Here is a 24,173-nt window from a genome sequence, read left to right on the forward strand (position 1 = left end):
ACATGTCATTTCTGTCAGCGATCAACACAGTCCGAGAATGCGCTGGGGGCAGCCCACATGTGTTGACGTGCTTCTGGCGCTAACACAGCATGCCCACTAACCCATCTGCCTTTGGACTGTGGGAGGAAACCAGAGCACCCGGAGGAAACCCACGCAATCACCAGGAGGATGTACAAACTCCTTACAGACGGCGGCAGGAATTGAACCCTGATCAGTGATCGCCGATGTTGTAAATACCCTGCTGCTTCAGATGATGAACTATGGTCAGCACAGACATGATGGACCAAAGGGTCTGTTCTATCATCATGTCTTGCTCATAACTGAGCTCTCTGTCCCAGTCAACGGGGAAGGCAGGAAAGGTAGGTAATGCGGTCAAATGGGATAGTACATAGATGGGCAAACAGCTCAGCATGGAGTGATGGGCCGAAGCATCTGTTTCTGTGCTGCATCATCGTAGGACTCCTTAACAGTGTGGTGAATCTCCTCTTCACCCTCTCCAATGCAGTCCTGACCTTACTTACAGAGTAACAACCACAACTGTACACAGTACTCCAGCTGTAGCTAACACTGTTGAGTTGTACAGTTGTACCATAATCTCCCTACCATTATATTCCATTCTCCATCTAATGAAGGTACATAGGCCAGAATCACCAACCTGTCCACGAGGTAATGTTGTAGCTCTATAAAACTCTGTTTAGACCACACTTGGAATATCGTGTTCAGTTCTGCTCACCTCATTATAGGAAGGATGTGGAAGCTTTAGAACAAGGGTTCCCATCCTGGGAACCACAGATGCCTTGGCTAAAAAAACGGTTAGGAACCCCTGCTTTAGAAAGAGTGCAGAGGAGATTTACCAGGATGGTGCTGAGAGAGCATGCCTTATGAGGATAGGCTGAGGAAGCTAGAGCCTTTCTCTCTGGAGTGAAGGTGGATTAGATTAGATTGTGAGGACACTCAGTCCTCGTTTATTGTCATTTAGAAATGCATACATGGATGAGAGGTAATTTAGTAAATCACCAACACGAGAAAATCTGCAGTTGCTGGAAATCCAAAGCAAACTACACAAAATGCTGAAGAAACACAACAGGTCGGGCAGTATCTATGGAGAAGAGTCCAGACGAAGGGTCTCGGCCCATAACGTCGACTGTTTCCTCTTTTCCATAGATGCTGCCTGACCTGCTGAGTTCCTCCAGCATTTTGTGTGTTGCCTGAGAGGTGAGATGATAGAGGTGTACAAGATGATATTCTGTACTTCTATCATCATGTATACCTCCTTGGTGCGCTGGAGATATGTCTCTCCACAGGAGGTGTAAGGTGCTCCTTCCCTCCGCTAGCCTGCAGATCACCCTTGAGCAAGGTGTAGCACCTGCTTAGCCCCGTGATCAGGGTCACGTGAAGCCATGGGGGCAGGTGGTGGATGGTTGTACGAGCAGCCGGTGCATATCACAAGTCCTGGTTATGTGACCACTGACACCTCTGAAGAGTAGACAATCTCTGAAGAGTATTGATGATGGCTGGGGTCACCTGTCTTGTAAAGTCACTGCCCAGAAGAAGGCAATGGCAGACCACTTCTGTAGAAAAATTTGCCAAGAACAATCAAGGGCATGATTGCCCACATCATACGACATTTCACATAATGATAATGATGATGGAAAAACTATGATATGAGGCAGAGATAGAGTGAACATTCAGGGATATTTTTCTCAGCCAGGATGTAGCTAATTTGAGGGTCATAATTTTAAGGTGATTGGAGAAAATTATAGAAACATAGAAACATAGAAAATAGGTGCAGGAGTAGGCCATTCGGCCCTTCGAGCCTGCACCGCCATTTATTATGATCATGGCTGATCATCCAACTCAGAACACCGCCCCAACCTTCCCTCCACACCCCCTGACCCCCGTAGCCACAAGGGCCATATCTAACTCCCTCTTAAATATAGCCAATGAACTGGCCTCAACTGTTTCCTGTGGCAGAGAATTCCACAGATTCACCACTCTCTGTGTGAAGAAGTTTTTCCTAATCTCAGTCCTAAAAGGCTTCCCCTCCATCCTCAAACTGTGACCCCTCGTTCTGGACTTCCCCAACATCGGGAACAATCTTCCTGCATCTAGCCTGTCCAATCCCTTTAGGATCTTATACGTTTCAATCAGATCCCCCCTCAATCTTCTAAATTCCAACGAGTACAAGCCCAGTTCATCCATTCTTTCTTCATATGAAAGTCCTGCCATCCCAGGAATCAATCTGGTGAACCTTCTCTGTACTCCCTCTATGGCAAGGATGTCTTTCCTCAGATTAGGGGACCAAAACTGCACACAATACTCCAGGTGCGGTCTCACCAAGGCCTTGTACAACTGCAGTAGCACCTCCCTGCTCCTGTACTCGAATCCTCTCGCTATAAATGCCAGCATACCATTCGCCTTTTTCACCGCCTGCTGTACCTGCATGCCCACTTTCAATGACTGGTGTATAATGACACCCAGGTCACGTTGCACCTCCCCTTTTCCTAATCGGCCACCATTCAGATAATAATCTGTTTTCCTATTTTTGCCACCAAAGTGGATAACTTCACATTTATCCACATTAAATTGCATCTGCCATGAATTTGCCCACTCACCCAACCTATCCAAGTCACCCTGCATCCTCTTAGCATCCTCCTCACAGCTAACACTGCCACCCAGCTTCGTGTCAAAAGAATATAGGGAGAATGTCAGAGGTAGATTTTTTAGAGAGAGAGTTGTGGGTGTGTGGAACATGCTGCCAGGGCTGGTGGTAGAGGGAGATACTTTAGGGACATTTAAGACACCCTTAGATAGACACATGGATGATAGAAAAACTGAAGAGCTATGTATGAGGGAAAGGTTAGATTAATCTTGGTGTAGGTTAAAAGGTCAGCACAACATCATAGAACATAAAACATTACAGCACAGGAAAGGGTCTTCAGACCACAAAGAAAGAAAGGAACTTAACATAGGCTTTGCCTCTTCTGCAGAAGTCTCAAACCCTCCACTCTGGCCCTGTCCACTCTCACAATGGCCACTCTGCTTAAACCTTGCTTCATTTTATAGGTCTTTTCCCAGTGCCCTATCAATTGTGATATCTCAAACCCAACGAAAACCTCTGAAACGTGCCCCCACTTTATAAATCTCACGCTCGCTCCCTCAAAAAAGCAACTGCTTGTGATATCTTAAGCCTGTGTGGGCCAAAGGGCTTGTAGTGTGTCCTACTGTTCCGTGTTTGTTTATTTATTTATTTTTATTTCCTTATTTAGGGTTAGAGATACTGTGTGGAATCAGCCTTTCGAGCTGCGTCACCCAGCAACCCCGACAACACAGATTTAACCCTAACCTATCACAGGACAACTTACAATGACCTGTTAACCAGTCCATTTGAACTGTGCGAGGAAACCAGAACACCAGGAGGAGACCCACGCAGTCTATGGGGAGAACATATAGAAACCCTTATAGGACACATAGAACCCCTTATAGAAACATATAGAACATATAGAAACTCTTATAGAAACATATAGAACATATAGAGCCCCTTACTGATGATGTTAGAGTTCTGAAGCCAGAGCTGCTATAGTATCGTGCCAACTGCTACTCCACCATGACAAGTAAATGTGTTTATTTGAAGATGCAATCTGAAACAGGCCCTTCCGTCCCAACAAGCCACAGCAGCCAGCAACCCACCGATTTAACCCCAGCCTCATCACAGGACCACTTACAATCTATGTTCATAGCATGTCATTATTACCCAGTTTTCTGCATCAGCAAATGGAGCCTATTGAATCTTTGGTAGGTGTATTGACTGATCATCCATGATCTGCCTGAATCATTTAAACGGTTGAGTGACTGTGCCTTGGTCTGAGAACAGGTTGTAGAGTCTTGAAAGTGAGTCCATTGGTTATGGAATCAGTTCAGAGTGAAGGTGAATGAAGTTATCCACACTGGTTCAGGAGCCTGATGGTGCCTTGATCAGACCCAGAGAGGGAGCAGTTTGCATCTGTGAGACGAAGCAGATTGATGGAACTTGCTTTTCTCCACAGAACATGCAAGAGATGAGTGAACATCGCTACGACAAGCTCACTCTGCCTGACGATGAAGCTGCCAACTGTGTCTATCTCAACACCCCGGAGCATGGGCACGTCCTCCTGCACCGCTCTGCCGAGGAACACCCCGAGAGCGCAAAGGTAAGATTAAAAGCAGAATTAGGCCATTTGGTCCATCGAATCTGCTCCGCAATGCAATCATGGCTGATTCATTATACCTCCCAACCCCATTCTCCTGCCTTCTCCCCATAACATTTGACATCCTAACTAATCAAGAACCTATCAACCTCCACTTTAAATATTGATTAGATTAGATGAGATTATGAGGACACTCAGTCCTTGTTTATTGTCATTTAGTAATGTACGTATTAAGAAATGATACAATGTTCCTCCAGTATGATATCACAGAAAGACAGGACAGACCAAGACTAAAACAGACGAAAACCACATAATTATAACATATAGTTACAACAGTGCAAAGCAATACCGTAATTTGATAAGAGCAGACCATAGGCACGGTAAAAAAAAGTCTTAAAGTCCCGATAGCCCATCATCTCACGCAGACGGTAGAAGGGAGAAACTCTCCCTGCCATAAACCTCCAGCGCCGCAAACTTGCCGATGCAGCGCCCGACCACAGTCCGACTCTGAGTCTGTCCGAAAACTTTGAGCCTCCGACACCGAGCACCATCTCTGCAGAGCGCTTCGACCCCGGCCCCAGCCGCTGAGCAACAAGCAAAGCCGAGGACTCGGGGCCTTCCCCTCCGGAGATTCTGGATCACATAGTAGCAGCGGCAGCGAAACAGGCATTTCAGGAGTTTCTCCAGATTGCTCTCACGTCTGCCTCCATCAAATCAGGATGGTGCTCGGCACCCTACTTGACAGATAACAGATATTCATCACCGGAGTGGCCGCTGCGTGCTGCGTCACGCTGCCATCTTCTCCTCTTCTCTCAATGTACCCGGTGACTTGGCCTCCACAACGGTCCTTGGCAATGAATTCCACAGATTCACCACCCTCTGGTTAAAGAAATTCCTCCTCATCTCCCTTCAAATGGATGTCCTTCTGTTCTGAGGCTGCCTTCTCTGGTCCTAGACTCCCTTACCACAGGAAACATCCTCTCCACAGCCACTCTGTCTCAGCTTTTCAATATTCGATAGGTTTCAATGAGATACCCCCCCATTCTTCTAAACTCCAGCGAGTACGTATTTTATTCTTTCCTTCTCATGAGCCTCCTCTGGACCCTCTCCAATGCCAACACATCTTTTCTTAGATAAGGCATTGGCATGGGTCAGATTGCACTTGGAGTGTTAGCAACGGTGCTGCTAACATCCCAGTGCAATCTGACCAATGCCAATGTCTAATGAAGCTTCCTGACTGTACCAGCAGACGTAACAGTTCCTCTGCACCAGGGTGCACTCACAAAACATTTAAACCATATAAACCGTATAACCATTACAGCACGGAAACAGACCATCTCGGCCCTTCTAGTCCTGCCGAACTCTTACCCTCACCTAGTCCCACTGACCTGCACTCAGCCCATAACCCTCCATTCCTTTCCAGTCCATATAGCTGTCCAATTTAACTTTAAATGACAACAGCGAACCTGCCTCAACCACCTCTGCTAGAAGCTCGTTCCCCACAGATACCACTCTCTGAGTAAAGAAGTTCCCCCTCATGTTACCCCTAAACCTTTGCCCGTTAACTCTCAACTCATGTTGTCTTGTTTGAATCTCCCCCACTCTCAATGGAAAAAGCCTATCCACGCCATGAAACAAAATATTATCACAAGTAAATTTATAAAATATAATTCAAAATGCATGCATTGCACAGCATAGGTAAGCAGTAAACTGCTGCCCTAGTAGTGAGATCTTGGTGGTGGCAGGGTACTAGTCTCACAGCTGTTACCCAGTCTGACTATCCTAGTCCTGATGCACCGTGACCTCCTTCCTGATGGTCGTGGGTCAGAGAGATCGTGGGACGGGTGGTAAATCCCCAACAATTTCTTTAGGCCCTTTGTGTACAATGCTCCCTGCAAATGTTACAAAAAAGTGGGGAGGGAGACCCCAGTGGTCCTCCTGGTGGTTTTTACTACCTTCTGTAGGTTCTTGTGGTCTTACGCAATGGAATTTTGCGCTGAGATGCTAGCATCAAGGGACAATGTAACAGAGTAGGAAACAAGACTGAAGTTTATATAGCACAGAGGCCACGTGTAGAGGTTCAGGAAGATGGTCACCACCTCCTTAAATACACAAGTTTTAAAGATTTGCTTTATTTGTCTCATGTCCACCAGAACATGCAGTGAAATACATGGTTTGTGTCAATGACCAACGCCATCAGAGGATGTGCTGGGGCAGTCCGCGTGTCACCATGCTTCCGGTGCACACAGCATCACAGCAGCCCCCCACTCACTGACCCTAACACGTACATCACCCCACTCACTGACCCTAACACTCACTGACCCTAACATGTACATACCCCGACTCACTGACCCTAACACGAACATACGCCCACTCACTGACCCTAACACGTACATACCCCCACTCACTGACCCTAACACATACATAACCCCACTCACTGACCCTAACCCCCACTCACTGACCCTAACACGTACATACCCCGACTCACTGACCCTAACACGAACATACGCCCACTCACTGACCCTAACACGTACATACCCCCACTCACTGACCCTAACACATACATAACCCCACTCACTGACCCTAACACGTACATAACCCCACTCACTGACCCTAACATACACTGACCCTAACCCTCACTCACTGACCCTAACCCCCACTCACTGACCCTAACACGTACATAACCCCACTCACTGACCTTAACACGTACATACCCCCACTCACTGACCCTAACCCCCACTCACTGACCCTAACTCCCACTCACTGACCCTAACCCCCACTCACTGACCTTAACACGTACATAACCCCACTCACTGACCCTAACACGTACATAACCCCACTCACTGACCCTAACACTTACATAACCCCACTCACTGACCCTAACCCCCACTCACTGACCCTAACACTTACATACCCCCACTCACTGACCCTAACCCCCACTCACTGACTCTAACACTTACATACCCCCACTCACTGACCCTAACACGTACATACCCCCACTCACTGACCCTAACACTCACTGACCCTAACCTCCACTCACTGACCCTAACACGTACATAACCCCACTCACTGACCCTAACACTCACTGACCCTAACCTCCACTCACTGACCCTAACACGTACATACCCCCACTCACTGACCTTAACACGTACATACCACCACTCACTGACCCTAACCCCCACTCACTGACCCTAACCCCCACTCACTGACCCTAACTCCCACTCACTGACCCTAACACGTACATACCCCCACTCACTGACCTTAACACGTACATACCACCACTCACTGACCCTAACCCCCACTCACTGACCCTAACACGTACATAACCCCACTAACTGACCCTAACACGTACATACCCCCACTCATTGACCCTAACACGTACATAACCCCACTCACTGACCCTAACACGAGTGTCTTTGGAAACAGGAGCATTTGGAGGAAACTCACGCTGTCACAGGGAGCACGTCCAAACACCTTTCAGACGGTGGCGGGAACTGAAATGTGATTGGTGACCATACACCCCTTTCAAGGGCGTTAAAGCCTAGAAATCCAACATCTTATAAAGTTAATCAGTAATCGCAGAGAAATTATCAAAGTTCAAAGTAAATTTATTAACAAAGTACATATAAGTCATCATATACAATTCTGAGATTCATTTTATAAAGTTAATCAGTAATCGCAGAGAATTTTCCAAAGTTCAAAAGTTTAAAGTGAATTTATTATCAAAGTAGATATATGTCATCTTATACAACCCTGAGGTTTATCTTCTTCTGGGCATACTCAATAAATCTATAGGATAATAACCATAACAGAATGAATGAACAATTGCCCAACTAGGGTGTTCAAGAGCACAGAAGACAATAAACTGTGCAAATACAAAAAGAAGAAAAAATAATATAAATAAATATTAAGAATTAATAAGCAGAAAAAGCTTACAAGGATGTTGCCGGAACTTGAGGACCTGAGTTAAATGGAAAGATGAATTAGGACTTTATCACCTAGAACGTAGAAGATTGAGGGGAGATTTAATAAACGTATTCAAAATAATGAGGGGTATAGACGGGGTAAGTGCAAGCAGGCTTTTTCCACTAATAAGAAGTTTTGATAGGTACAGGGATGGGAGGGGAGTGGAGGTAGGTGTGTTTTCAATTGGAGTGTTTAAGGGAAGTTTGGATAGTTACAGGGATGGGAGGGGAGTGGAGGTAGGTGTGTTTTCAATTGGAGTGTTTAAGGGAAGTTTGGATAGTTACAGGGATGGGAGGGGAGTGGAGGTAGGTGTGTTTTCAATTGGAGTGTTTAAGGGAAGTTTGGATAGGAAGGTGGAGGTCCATCAGCGAGGTGGGTGTCGCTCCAGAGTGCAGCTTTTGCCGTCTCCTGTGTCCCCACCGCACATCAAAACAGTTCTTTAAATCATATCCTCTCTCTCCTGCAGGTGTTCGAGAAACTGAAGGATTATCTGCTGATTCCAGTCGCCAACTCTGAATTGGCCAAAGTTGATGGGGGGCTAACCTGCTGTTCCATCCTCTTCAACAAAGGGGCTTGAGAAATACAATGAATTGATTTTACAAGAAAAAAAGGGGACGTTACTTTTAGTTTGGCAATAATGTGATGGTAGATTAACAGAGCCCATCTGGATTACACTGCCCCCTGTTTCTTTTTGAATGCGCTTTCCTCTCGTCTCCTGCTTTATACTGCAATCAGGTGGCTCTTTATCGCCATCTCGTGATTAAAACCACTTAGAACCTTCCACTGAATGAACGACCATTAACCAACAAGTGATAACAGGGTGAATTAAATTATATACAAAATAATTAATATAGATTTAGTTTAAGTGCTGCAGGTGATTATTTTGTGTAGGTTTTGATTTTATATACTAGGTTCTAGAACAGAGAACATGTAAAATTATGAGGGTATAGATAGGGTTAATGCAAGCAGGCATTTTCCTTTGAGCTTGAGTAAGACTAGAACTAGAGGTCATGGGTTAAGGGTGAAAGGTGAAAAGTTTAAGCGGAACATGAAGGGTTACTTCTTCACCCAGAGGGTAGTGAGAGTGTGGAATGAGCTGCCAATAGAAGTGATGGATGTGGATTTGATTTCAATATTTAAGGGTACGTTGATGGGAGGGATATGGAAGGCTATGGTCCATGAATGGGTCGATGGGACTAGGCAGAATAACAGTTCGGCATGGTCTAGATGGACTGAAGGGCCTACTTCTGTGCTGTCGTCTTCTATGATTCTATAGAACATAGAGTTACAGCACAGTACAGGCCCTTTGGCCTATGATGTTATGCCAGCCTTTTAACCTGCTCCAAGACCAGCCCTCCATGTTTCTGTCACCCATGTGCCTATCTAAGGGTCTGTTAAGAGTCCACACACCCAGCATTCTCTGTGTAAAAAACCTATCTCCGACATCCCCACTATACTTTCCTCCAATCACCTCAAATTGATGCCGGTCGTATTAACCACGGACAACAGTGGACATCTTCCTTGGCTTTGAACCACTTCCACATTAATAAGGCACAAGACAAGATTTCTCCACACTTGACTTCATTCCATTAGAGGCACACACTGTGAAATTATGGAGCTGAGTTGTGAAGTGTTCCTAGTTCCTTCTGCTATCGAGTTTGTCTGCATTCCAGTGTATTTGTATTATGTTAGTGTAGCCTTTTGCACGGTGTCAGGTTCCAAAGATGTCATTGCATTCAGCTTGGTCACAGGAAGCCTCCTTGTTCTCGTTTTTGCCAAATGATTTCTTGACGTAGTTTTCACTGATCACCCCCCGCTTCATGCTGAATAAATAAAAATCAATATCAAACCTGCATTAAATTGTGTATTTTTTTGTACTAACCATGACTTATACTATGTATGACACCCAAAAGCTCTCACAAATTTCTACAGATATACTGTGGAGAAGATTCTAACTGGTTGCATCACCGTCTGGTATGGTGGGGTGGGGTGAGGATACTGCACAGGATTGGAAACTCAGCCAGCTCCCCAACATCTTTATAAGGCAATGCCTCAAAAAGGCAGCATTCGTCAGTAACGACCCGCATTACTCAGGATTGCTACCAGCAGGAAGGACCTACAGTAGTGTGAAGACACGCACTCAATGTTTCAGGAACAGCTTCTTCCCCTCTGCCACTGGATTTCTGAATGGACACTGAACCCATGAACACCACCTCACCACTTTCCTGCTTTCTTTTTGCACTATTTAGTTAATTTAACTTGTATGTTTCGGGCAGCACAGCAGCATGGTGGCTAACACAACACGTCACCCGGGTTCAATTCCTGTCTCTGTTTGTAAAGAGTTTGCAGGCTCTCCCTGTGCCTCTGTGGGTTTCCTCCCACAGTCCAAAGTTGTACCGGTTGGTAGGATAATTGGTGATTGTAAATTATCCTGTGAATAGGCTAAGATTATATTGGGGGATTGCTGGAAGGTGCAGCTCAAAGGGCCCATTTCCGTGCTGTATGTCAGTAATTAAATATTTCTTGTTGTGATTTATAGTTTGTTATTTTTCTATCTGCCTGTCACCCATACACTCTTTCCCTGGTTCCATTCCCCCCGTCCTCCCGTTACTCTATGGTCCACTCTCCCAGAACAACTTTCAGAATCGGAATCAGGTTTAATATCACGGGCATACAGTATGTTGTAGAAACATAGAAAACCTACAGCACAATACAGGCCCTGCGGCCCACAAAGCTGTGACGAACATGTCCCTACCTTAGAAATTACTAGGCTTACCTATAGCCCTCTATTTTTCTAAGCTCAATGTACCTATCCAAAAATCTCTTAAAAGACCCTATCGTATCTGCCTCCACCACCGTTGCCGGCAGCCCATTCCACGCACTCACCACTCTCTGTGTAAAAAAACTTACCCCTGACATCTCCTCTGTACCTACTCCTCAGCACATTAAACCTGTGCCCTCTTGTGGCAACCATTTCAGCCCTGGGAAAAAGCCTCTGACTATCCACACGATCAATGCCTCTCATCATCTTATACACCTCTATCAGGTCACCTCTCATCCTCCGTCGCTCTAAGGAGAAAAGGCCAAATTCACTCAACCTATTCTCATAAGGCATGCTTCCCAATCCAGGCAACATCCTGCAGGATATCTTGGACGCGATCTGAAACATCCCAGACCCTGGCACCTGGGAGGCAATCTACCATCTGAGTTTCTTTCCTGCGTCCACAGAATGGCCTGTCTGACCCCCTAAATACAGAGTCCCCTATCACTACTGCCTTCCTCTTCCTTTCCCTACCCTTCTGAGCCACAGGGCGGACTCTGTGCCAGAGGCACGGCCACCGTTGCTTCCCCCAGGTAGGCTGTCCCCCCCAACAGTACTCAAACAAGCGTACTTATTGTCAAGGGGTACAGCCACAGGGGTACTCTCTAGTACCTGACTCTTCCCCTTCCCCCTCCTGACTATGACCCACGTGTCTGTCTCCCGTGGCCCCGCTGTGACCACCTGCCTATAACTCCTTTCTATCACCTCCTCGCTCTCCCTGACCTAACTCGGTCCCTCAGGAGCTGCAGCTGAGCACACCTAATGCAGATATGGCCGTGAAACGTGTTGTTTTGTGGCAGCAATACGATGCCATACATAATAATAAAAATTACAAATTACAATAAGACACAAATTAAAAATTAATTAAGTAGTGCAAAAGGGAAGAAAGGGACCTAGTGTTTGTTGAGAGTGGCATCGCAGGTAGACAGGGTGGTGAAGAAGGTGCTTAGTAAGCTGACCTTCACCAGCCAGGAGTTGTAGGAGATGTGACATGGTGTTGTGGTTGTACAAGTCATTGGCGAGGTTGCACTTGATCGTTGTGGTGGAGGCCAAGTCCGTGGATATATTGAAAGCAGAAGTTGATTGTTTCCTGATTGGTCGGGGCATCAAAGGATATGGTGAGAAGGCAGGTATATGGATTGAGTGGGATCCAGGGTCAACCATGATGGAATGTTGGAGCAGACTTGATGGGCTGAATGGCCTAAATTTGCTCCTATGTCTTAAGGTCTTGTGACCACGCCATCTCCTATGCCTGGCCATGCCCTTGGCTCCCCACGGAGCGTTGCAGAGCCACATTCCTGGCTGTTCAATCTCACCGTAGATCTTATCCACCCCGTCTGCCAGAGCTGACTTACAACTTAAAACAGGCCTGTCCCCATCTCACCGGGGTACGAGACATGCCAGCTACCCCCGCCTGATCTCACTGGGGTACGAGACATACCAGCTACCCTCACCTATCCCCATCTCACTGGGTTACAAGACGTGCCAGCTACCCTCGCCTGATCTCACTGGGGTACGAGACATGCCAGCTACCCTCGCCTGATCTCACTGGGGTATGAGACGTGCCATCTACCCTCGCCTGGTCTCACTGGGGTACGAGACATGCCAGCTACCCTCGCCTGGTTTAGCCTGCCTGTGGAAGCAGTGTACTAGAGTGTGGGCCGCTGTCACATGCAAACTGCTATTTGGAGCCGTTTATGAGAGCTGAGTGTCTGGTGGGAACCAGAAGTGACTGAGCTGTCCCAGAATGGACTAGAGGTGCTACCCCTCCATGGATACCTCATAAACCCCTCATCTACACCCCTTTATCACAACACCTCCTCAGCCTCCTACGCTGCAGGGAAAGCAAGCCCCGTCTCTCCAATCTCTCCCCGCAACTAAAGTCCTCCAGTCCAGGTCAGTCTCCTCTACACTCTCTCCAGCACAGCTAGACATTTCCCAGAGTGAGACAACCAGAACTTGTTCAACATTCACGACTGGTTAATGTACACAAGTGTGAGTGAGAAGGAAATAATCATTACTCCAGATCCATGCAGCACAAATAAAAGATAAAGAACACAATCATAATAAAAACACAATAAATATAAATACATAAGATAGCTTGTACAGATAGATTGATTATATGTCCATAAAGTGACGCTAGACACAGGAGTGTCTGTACATAAGGTGACTGACAGGAAATGATAAAGTCGTGGTGGTCAGGGTTAGTGGGTGGAGGTGTTGATCACCCTCGCTGTCTGGTGGTCCTGGTGTGTATGCTACATAGTCTTGTCCCTGATGAGGGAGGGACAAAGTCCATGAGCAGAGTGGGTGGACGGGATCCTTCACGATGTTACTGGCCCTTTACAGCACCTTTCTGTGTATATGTACAAACATACTTAGACGGTGTGTAGGCTGCTGCCCGTGATGTGTTGGGTAGTGTTGACCATCCACTGTCGAGCATTCCTGTCCGTCACTGTCATCGTTATTGAATAAGTCAAGTAACTAGATTTCCATTCCTTGTTTTGACCTTCCTCAATGAATAACTCTCTTTGTTCACTATTGGCACATACAACATTTAATTCTGTGGCACTTTTAATAGCGTCCCAAGTTCAGAGCTGGCCTACGGAAAGGGAAATAGAATGATAGAAAATATTCTTCAATGTTCAAAGTTCAAAGTAAATTTATTATCAAAGTACAAATATGTCACCATATACAACCCCGGGATTTGCTTCCTTGTGGGCACTCACAGTAAATCCAAGAAACACGATAGAATCAATGAAAGACTGCACCCAGCTGGACGGACACAACCAGTGTGCCAAAGACAACAAACTGCAAATACAAAATAAAATAATAATGATACAATAAATTTGCAGCAGCTGACTATCATTAGAACATGAGATGACAATCTTGATGTGGAAGCATTGGAAAGGGTACAGAGGAGATTTACCAGGATGCTGCCTGGTTTAGAAAGTATGCATTATGATCAGAGATTAAGGGAGCTAGGGCTTTACTCTTTGGAGAGAAGGAGGATGAGAGGAGACATGATAGAGGTGTACAAGATAATAAGAGGAATAGATAGAGTGGATAGCCAGCGCCTCTTCCCCAGGGCACCACTACTCAATACAAGAGGACATGGCTTTAAGGTAAGGGGTGGGAAGTTCAAGGGGGATATTAGAGGAAGGTTTTTTTACTCAGAGAGTGGTTGGTGTGTGGAATACACTGCCTGAGTCAGTGATGGAGGCAGATACACTAGTGAAGTTTAAGAGACTACTAGACAGGTATGTGGAGGGTCGGCACAATATTGTGGGCCGAAGAGTTGTACTGTGCTGTACTATTCTATGTTCTATGTTTTATGTTTGAAGCTACCAATGGGCAAGGGTCCCACATCACCAGATTCAAGAACAGCTACTTGAACCTTCTCTGAGGATCGTCACCTTGGCATGGTGGAGAGGCTTATGAGTTCTTGAAATCCCAGGAGCAAGATGCCTTCTGGAGTTTAGCTCTTGGTAGGGCCACCCATGGTGGTAAGGTCAAGGGGTTGGTTCGAGACAAAGAGGGATCCAACCCAGACCTCAGTGGTGGAGCTGGAGGAAGATGAGGACACATCAAAACGGCAGTGAAGGGTCCTCAGTCATTTTGCATTCCATTCTGCTGGAAGCTGAGCCTGATCTGTCAAGGACCAGGTGGTGGCTGCCCATACATCCTTCTCCCCACAAAGGCATTCTCCGTTAGCCCCTCAGGAGAACGTCATACTCAACTCCATTACTTCCCTTCAACCTACCTGCACAACAAGGCGGTTCAGAAGGCGCATGGTGTGTCGGCCGTTAATAGTCAAGGGAAAATGTTGCAGCTCTACAAAACCCTGGTCTGACCACACGGAGTATTGTGTTCAGCTCTGGTTGCCAAATATCCCCACCATGTTTACCATGCCATCTCAAACAATAAGGCCACACATGAGGCTACTTAACAAGATAAGAGCCCATGGAATTACGGGAAAGTTACATATATGTGGATAGAGCGTTGGCTGATTGGCAGGAAACAGAGAGTGATCCTATTCTGGTTGGCTGCCGGTTACCAGTGGTGTTCCACAGGGATCCGTGTTGGGGCCGCTTCTTTTTACATTGTACATCAACGATTTGGATTATGGAATAGATGGCTTTGTGACTAAGTTTGCTGACAATACGAAGATAGGAGGAGGGGCCGGTAGTGCTGAGGAAACAGAGAGTCTGCAGAGAGACTTGGATTGATTGGGAGAATGGGCAAAGAAGTGGCAAATGAAATACAATATTGGAAAGTGTATGGTTATGCACTTTGGCAGAAGAAATAAATGGGCAGACTATTATTTAAATGGGGAAAGAATTCAAAGTTCTGAGATGCAACAGGACTTGGGAGTCCTCGTACAGGATAGCCTTAAGGTTAACCTCCAGGTTGAGTCAGTGGTGAAGAAGGCGAATGCAATGTTGGCATTCATTTCTAAAGGAATAGAGTATAGGAGCAGGGATGTGATGTTGAGGCTCTATAAGGCACTGGTGAGACCTCACTTGGAATACTGTGGGCAGTTTTGGTCTCCTTATTTAACAAAGGATGTGCTGACATTGGAGAGGGTACAGAGAAGATTCACTAAAATGATTCTGTGAATGAGAGGGTTAACATATGAGGAACGTTTGTCCGCTCTTGGACTGTATTCCTTGGAGTTTAGAAGAATGAGGGGAGACCTCATAGAAACATTTTGAATGTTGAAAGGCATGGACAGAATGGATGCGGCAAAGTTGTTTCCCATGATGGGGGAGTCTAGTACGAGAGGGCATGACTTAAGGATTGAAGGGCGCTCATTCAGAACAGAAATGCGAAGAAATTTTTTTAGCCAGAGGGTGGTGAATCTATGGGATTTGTTGCCACGGACAGCAGTGGAGGCCAAGTCATTGGGTGTACTTAAGGCAGAGATTGATAGGTACCTGAGTAGCCAGGGCATCAAAGGTTATGGTGAGAAGGTGGGGGAGTGGAACTAAATGGGAGAATGGATCAGCTCATGATAAAATGGTGGAGCAGACTCGATGGGCCGAATGGCCGACTTCTGCTCCTTTGTCTTATGGTCTTATGGTCTAATAACAGAATGGCAAATAAAATATTACAGTTACGGAGAAAGTGCAGTGCAGGCAGACCGTAAGGTACGAGATCATAATGAAGAGCCCAAGAGTCCATGTTATCATACCAGGAACCATTCAATAGTCTGATAACAGTGGGATAGACGCTCTCCATGCTGCTGGCAGTACATGCTTTTGGGCTTTTGTATCTTCTGGGGAAGAAGGGAGGATGTCTGGTGTAGGTGGAGTCACTGATTATGCTGGCTGCTTTAGATTAGATTAGATTAGATGATGAGGACACGCAGTCCTCTTTTATTGTCATTTAGAAATGCATGCATTAAGAAATGATACAATGTTTTTTTCCAGAATGATATCACAGAAACACATGACAAACCGATTGAAAAACTGACAAAAACCACATAATTATAACATATAGTTACAACAGTGCAAAGCAAAACTGTAATTTGATAAGAACAGACCATGGCACAGTAAAAGTCTCAAAGTCTCTCGGAAGTCCCATTATCTCACGCAGACGGTGAACCTCCAGCGCCGCCAACTTGCCGATGCAGCATCCTGGAAGCATCCGACCACAGTCCGACTCCGAGTCCATCCGAAAACTCCAAGCCTCCGACCAGCTCTTCAGCACCGAGCACCATCTCTGCCGAGCGCTTCAACCCCGGCCCCGGCAACGGGCAATAGGCAAAGCCAAGGACTTGGGGCCTTCCCCTCCGGAGATTCTCGATCGCACAGTAGCAGCGGCAGCGAAGCAGGCATTTCAGAAGTTTCTCCAGGTGTTCCTCCGTGCTTCTCACAGCTGTCTCCATCAAATCAGGATTGTGCACGGCCCCCTAGTTAAAACATATTATATCATTTCTTAATGCGTGCTTTACTAAATGACAATAAAAGAGGACTGCGTGTCCTCATAATCTAATATACGATATCATTCGGAACGGCCGCACGCGCTGTGTCGCGCCGCCATCTTCTCCTCCCTCCTCCTTCACCGAGGCAGTGAGAAGTGTAGACAGTGTCCATGGAGGGGGGGCTGGTTTCTGTGATGTGCTGAGCTGCTTCCACGACTCTCCGCAGTTTCTCATGGTCACGTGCAGAGCAGTTGCCAAAGCAAGCTGTGATGATCCCTATTGTACATTGATATAAATTGGTGAGGGTCTGCAGGGACATGCCAAATGTTTCTAGCCTCCTGAGGAAGTAGAGGTGCTTCCTTGACCGTGTTGTCTATATAGTTTGACCAGGACAGGCTGTTGGTGATGTTCACGCCAAAGACATTGAAGTTCTCAACCTTCTTGACCTCAGCACCTATAACAGGATGACATGTTTGAGAAAGGAATAGAAGGCAGACACAGTGGGTGAGATATAGAGAGAAGTGGTTTGGGAATACAAGTACGGGACATCGGGGCGCCACGATAGTGTAGCGGTTAGTGCAACACTATTACAGCTTGGAGTGTCTCAGAATTCAGAGTCCAACTCTGACACCTCTGTAAGAAGCTTGTATGTTCCTTCCCATTTGTGCGTGAGTTTCCTCTGGGTGCTCTGGTTTCCTCCCACAGTCCAAAGAGGTTAGCAGGTTAGTTGGTTGTTGTAAATTACCCTGTGATTAGACCAGGGTTAAACAAGTGTGTTGCCGGGTGGTGCAGTTCTGTGTTTTATCTTTAAATAAATAAATAGAAAGATAGACACTTGGGCTGAAGGACCTTATTTGCGTCAGACAGGACCACTCAAACTTGCAGGGAGACTACTACTATTCCAAAATGTGGTGCAGATCTTCGACTGGAAATCCTGAAGGTTCTGTCACATTGTGAGGGTCCTAGATAGGGTAAATGCACATTGACATCTTCGTCTTTTTCCCCAGTGAAAAGTTCCAGTTCACGTTTAATTATCATTCAACCACACATGACTACAATCAAACAAAGTGTAAATGACAGTACTAACAATCACACACCATGCAAGGCACATTTCACACATATAATTACGACAGCAGTAAACATACAGTCACACAAAAGAATAATAATCTGGCCCAAGTGCCTGAGTGTCATGTCCTGTCGATTGATGGTGCATGGATGTTGCTGGCAAGAACAAGCCCGCAGCAGTCCAATCATCGCGGGCTAGTGCGGCCGCAGACAAACACAATCTGGCTGGTTTTCCACTGAGCGAACACTGGAGGGCAGCACGGATGGGAGGGATCCATGCCCCATTCCAGGAAGGACAACCACCACGCAACACCGCCTCTGGTGCCTCCTCTCCTCAGACGTAAAGGGACAGAAACAAGCAGGCGCAGGTTTAGGTCGAGAGGGGAAAAGTTTAAAAGGGACTTGCATCGTAGTAATAGAGCACTACAGTACAGAAACAATACCTTCAGCCCATCTAGTCCATGCTAACTGTTTTTCTGCCTAATCCCTGGCCTGTTGAGTTCCTCCAGCATTTTGTGTGTGTTGCTTGGATTTCCAGCATCCACAGATTTTCTCTTGTTTGTTGTTGAAGACAAAATCAGGATCAGGTTTAATATCATTGGCATATGTCGTAAAATTTGTTGTTTTGTAGCAGTAGTACATAATAAAAAAACTATAAAATACTCTATATTTAAATTAAATGAGTCGTACAAAAAGAGAGCAAAAAGTAGTGAGCAGTGTTTATGGGTTGATAGTCTATTCAGAAATCTGCTAGCGGAGGGAAGAAGCTGTTCCTGAAACGTTGATTATGTGTCTTCGGACTCCTGTACCCGCACCTTGATGGTAGCAATGAGAAGAGGGCATGTCCTGGGTGATGAGGTCCTTAATGAAGGATGCTGCCTTTTTGAGGTATCTCCTTTTGAAGGTGTCCTGGACGCTGGGGAGGCTGGTGCCCATGATGGAGCTAGCTGAGTTTACAACATTCTGCAGCTTTTTCCAATCCCGTGCAGTGGTCCCACCACACCAGATAGTGATAGAACCAGTTGGAATGCTCTCCACAGTGCATCTGCAGAAATTTGTGAGAGTCTTTGGTGACATACAAAGTCTCCTCAAGCTCGTAATAAACAATATTCAAAAGATACTTGGACAGGTACATAGACAAGAAAACCTGCTGATGCTGGAAATCCGAGCAACACACACAAAATGCTGGAGGAACTCAGCAGCCAGGCAGCATCTGAGGAGAAGAGTACACAATCAACATTTCAGGATCTTGTTTCCATAGAAGCTGCTTGGCCCGCTGAGCTCCTCCGGCGTTTTGTGTGTTTTGCTCAGACAGGCACGTGGATAGGAAAGGTTTAGAGCAGGGGTTTCCATCCTGGGGTGCATGGATCCCTGGGTTAATGGTAAGACTTCATGGCATGGAAAGATTGGGAAGCCCTGGTTTAAGGGGATATGGGTCAAATGTGGCAAATGAGACGAGCTTCCTGACTGGTATGGATGCTCCAATGCACAGGATGACAAGAGGCTGTAGTCTCATCCATCATGGGCACTAGCCTCCCCACCATCAAGGACATCTTCAAAGGCAATACCTCAGGAGGGCGGCATCCATCGTTAAGCATCCTCCGGGACATGCTGTCTTCTCATTACAACCAATAGGGAGGGGGTACAGGAGCCAGAAGACACACATTGAGGAATTCAGGAATAGCTTATTCTCCTCTGCCATCAGGTTTCTGAATGAGACACCTTAGTTACTTAGAGCATAGAACAGTACAGCACAGTACAGGCCCTTTGGCCCACCATATTGTGGCGACCCTCTAGCCGCCTCAAAATCAATCTAACCCCCCATCCCTTCTACATAGCCTTCCATTTCTCTATCGTCCATGTGTCCTCTTTTGCACTATTTATGAATTGAATGGAACTTTATTTCTTACATCCTTCACATACATGAGGAGTAAAAATCTTTTCGTTCCCTCTCCGTCTAGATAGATAGATAGATATGCTTTATTGATCCCGAGGGAAATTGGGTTTCATTACAGCCGCACCAACCAATGTGCAATGTGCAATCATAGTAATTTATACTAAATAGAACAGTCAATGTAACATAGGAATACATTCAAATCAGCGTGAGTTAATCAGTCTGATGGCCCGGTGGAAGAAGCTGTCCCCGAGCCTGTTGGTCCTGGCTTTTATGCTGTGGTACTGATGGTAGCAGCTGGAATAGATTGTGGTTGGAGTGTCTTGGGTCCCCAATGATCCTTTGGGCCCCTTTAACACACCTGTCTTTGTAAATGTCCTGAACCATGGGAAGTTCACAACTACAGATGCACTGGGCTATCTGCACCACTCTCTGCAGAGTCCTGTGGCTAAGGAAGGTACAGTTCCCGTGCCAGGCAGTGATGCAGGAGGTCAGAATCAGAATCAGGTTTATTGTCACCGGCATGTGACGTGAAATTTGTTAACTTAGCAGCAGCAGTTCAATGCAATAAATAATCTAGCAGAGAGAGAAAAAAATAATAGTAATAATAAATAAAATAAAACATAGTAAATAAACAAGTAAATCTATTACGTATATTGAATAGATTTTTTAAAAAATATGCAAAAACAGAAATACTGTACATTAAAAGAGGTGAGGTAGTGTCCAAGGGTTCAATGTCCATTTAGGAATCGGATGGCAGAGGGGAAGAAGCTGTTCCTGAATCTCTGAGTGTGTGCCTTCAGGCTTCTGTACCTCCTGCCTGATGGTAACAGTGAGAAAAGGGCATGTCCTGGGTGCTGGAGGTCCTTAATAACGGACGCTGCCTTTCTGAGACACATCTCCCTAAATATATCCTGGGTACTTTGTAGGCTAGTGCCCAAGATGGAGCTGACTAGATTTACAACCTTTTGCAGCTTCTTTTGGTCCTGTGCAGTAGCCCCTCCATACCAGACAGTGATGCAGACCGTCAGAATTCTCTCCATGGTACAACCATAGAAGTTTCTGAGTGTATGTGTTGACATGCCAAATCTCTTCAAATTCCTAATGAAGTATAGCTGCTGTTTTGCCTTCCTTATAACTACATCGATATGTTGGGACCAGGTTAGATCCTCAGAGATCTTGACGCCCAGGAGCTCGAAGCTGCTCACTCTCTCCACTTCTGTTCCCTCTATGTGTTTTGGTAGGTGCTCCTTCTTCTTACCCTTCCTGAAGTCCACAATCAGCTCTTTCGTCTTACTGATGTTGAGTGCCAGGTTGTTGCTGCAGCACCACTCCACTAGTTGGCATATCTCACTCCTGTACGCCCTCCCATCACCACCTGAGATTCTACCAACAATGGTATCGTCAGCAAATTTATGGATGGTATTTGAGCTATGCTTAGCCACACAGTCATGGTTATAGAGAGAGTAGAGCAGTGGGCTAAGCACACACCACTAAGGTGCACCAGTGTTGATCGTCAGTGAGGAGGAGATATTATCACCAATCCGCACAGATTGCGGTCTTCCGGTTAGAAAGTTGAGGATCCAGTTGCAGAGGGAAGTACAGAGGACCAGATTCTGCAACTTCTCAATCAGGATTGTGGGACTGATGGTATTAAATGCTGAGCTACAGTCGATGAACAGCATCCTGACGTGGGTGTTTGTGTTGTCAAGGTGGTCTAAAGCCCTGTGAAGAGCCATTGAGATTGCATCTGCCGTTGTCCTATTGTGACGATAGGCAAATTGCAATGGGTCCAGGTCCTTGCTGAGGCAGCAGTTCAGTCCAGTCATAACCAACTTCTCAAAGCATTTCATCACTGTAGATGTGAGTGCTACTGGGCGATAGTCGTTAAGGCAGCCCACATTATTCTTCTTCGGCACTGGTATAATTGTTGCTTTTTTGAAGCAAGTAGGAACTTCTGCCTGTAGCAGTGAGAGGTTGAAAATGTCCTTGAAAACTCCTGCTAGTTGGTTGGCACAGGTTTTCAGAGCCTTACCGAGTACTCCATCAGGATCTTCTGCCTTGCTAGGGTTCACTCTCTTTAAAGACAGCCAAACATCAGCCTCTGAGACAGAGGTCACAGGGTCATCAGGTGCAGCAGGGATCTTCATAGCTGTAGTTGTGTTCTCCCTTTCAAAGCAGGCATAGAAGCCATTGAGCTCATCTGGTAGTGAAGCATCGCTGCCATTCATGCTATTGGGTTTCGCTTTGTAGGAAGTAATGTCTTCGTAGGAGAATGCTCTCAATTGTGCCTCTGTAGAAAGTTCTTAGGATCTGGGGGCCCACACCAAACTTCCTCAACTATCTGAGGTGAAAGAGGCGCTGTCGTGTCTTTTTCACCACACACCCAGTATGTACAGACCATGTGAGGTCCTCAGTGATGTGGATGCTGAGGAACTTAAAGCTGTTCACCCTCTCAACCCCAGATCCATTGATGTCAATAGGGGTTAGTCCGTCTCCATTCCTCCTGTAATCCACAACCAGCTCCTTTGTTTTTGTGACATTGAGGGAGAGGTCATTTTCTTGACACCACTGTGTCAGAGAGATGACTTCTTCCTTATTGTTTGAGATTAGGCCAATCAATGTAGTGTCGTCAGCAAATTTAATTAGCAGATTGGAGCTATGGGTGGCGATACAGGGAGTAAAGGAGGGGACTCAGTACGCAGCCCTGAGGGGCTCCTGTATTGAGAGTCAGAGGGCTGGAGGTGAGGGAGCCCACTCTTACCATCAGCCACCAATCTGACAGGAAATCCAGGATCCAGCTGCACAAGGCAGGGTCAAGGCCAAGGTCTCTGAGCTTCTTGTCGAGCCTCGATGGAATTATGGTGTTGAATGCTAAACTGTAGTCCAAGAAAAGCATTCTCACATAAGCATCCTTCTTCTCCAGATGTGTAAGGACGGTATGTAGAGCTGTGGCTATTGTGTCATCTGTTGATTGGTTGTGTCGGTAGGTGAATTGTAGGGGGTCCAGTTTGTGTGTTAGCAAGCTGCAGATAGAATCCTTGACCAGCCTCTCAAAGCATTTGCTTATTATTGAGGTGAGTGCGACAGGACGCCAGTCATTCAGGTATGTTACCTTGGTCTTTTTAGGTACAGGGACAATGGTGGATAATTTGAAGCAGCAGGGCACTCTACACTGGGAGAAGGAGAGATTAAAAATGTCTGTAAACACACCTGCCAGTTGTTCTGCACACATCCTGAGTACTCACCCTGGGATGCTGTCTGGTCCCGCCGCCTTGTTTTGTGACTCCTAATAGCTTTCATGCCTTGCACTATACTGCTGCCACAAAACAACAAATTTCACCATGTACCCTGTATGCCACTGATAACAAACCTAATTCTTAAGTCTTAAACACAAGAGATTCTGCAGAGTAGCACACACAAGATGCTGGAGGGGAATAAACAGTCAGTTGAGACTAAATAGTCATCATTTTGGGCTGAGCCCCTTCATCAGGAATGGAAAGGAAGGAGGGAGAGCCAGAATTAGAAGGTGGTTTGGTGGGGGGGGGGGGGGGAGCTGGGTCCTTTTCCAGACCTGTTGAAGGGTCTTGGCCCTAGACGTGGACTATTTCCCTCCATAGGGGAACTGCCTGACCTGCTGAGTTCCTCCCGATTCTGAAGGACAAAATCTTCAAAAGGTGATGCCTCAAGAAGGAGGCATCCATCTGTAAGGACCCCCACCATCCAGGACATGCCCTCTTCTCGTCGGGGAGGAGGTACAACACTCCACATTTCAGCAACAGCTTCTTCCCCTCCGCCATTGGATTTCTGAATGGGCAATGAACCCATCACGACTTAGTTCTCTCTTTTTGCATTACTTTTAAAAAATATATAGTTATCTTGTAATTTATAGTTTATAGTTTTTTTGTGTATTGCACTGTACTACAGCCGCAAAACGACAAATTTTAAACCTGATTCTGATTCCGGTTTGGAACCACCACTACTTCATTTCCTGTCAGTCACCTTATGTACTAGCGTCACTTTACGGACGTACAATCCGTCTATGTGTATAAGCTAACATGTATTTTTAAAATTATTATTGCATTATTTATCTTATTGTGTTTTTGTGCTGCGTTGGATTATTTCGTTCTCCTTTACACTTGTGTGCTGGAAATGACATGAAACAATTCTGCATGCTTCCGTGTTGTAAAGGTCTAGCAGAAAACTTCGAAGCCAATCAGACGCCGGGGGAGCGCGGAAGGTGGTTTTATCAGCGTTGTGGGCTGGATTAGCGCCGGGGTTCCCGGCGAGAGGTGGGCGTGTGGCTGAGGGAGG

The 24,173-nt window shown here is 46.1% G+C and overlaps 1 protein-coding gene across 2 annotated transcripts in view; it reads left to right on the forward strand.

Moving 5' to 3' along the window:
* The window catches only part of ddah1 (dimethylarginine dimethylaminohydrolase 1), a 154,166-nt gene extending 144,153 nt beyond the window's left edge, over nucleotides 1-10,013 (forward strand). For both annotated transcript variants that reach the window (XM_072273274.1, XM_072273275.1), the window contains 2 exons: nucleotides 4,047-4,190; nucleotides 8,620-10,013. In XM_072273274.1, coding sequence (XP_072129375.1) covers nucleotides 4,047-4,190; nucleotides 8,620-8,730 — 255 coding nt within the window. In that variant the 3' untranslated portion in view covers nucleotides 8,731-10,013. The remainder of the gene's footprint in view (nucleotides 1-4,046; nucleotides 4,191-8,619) is intronic.
* The last annotated feature ends 14,160 nt before the right edge of the window (nucleotides 10,014-24,173 follow it).

This window comes from Mobula birostris, chromosome 12 (genome assembly GCF_030028105.1).
Source record: "Mobula birostris isolate sMobBir1 chromosome 12, sMobBir1.hap1, whole genome shotgun sequence".
In the NCBI taxonomy this organism is placed as follows: Eukaryota; Metazoa; Chordata; class Chondrichthyes; order Myliobatiformes; family Myliobatidae; genus Mobula; species Mobula birostris.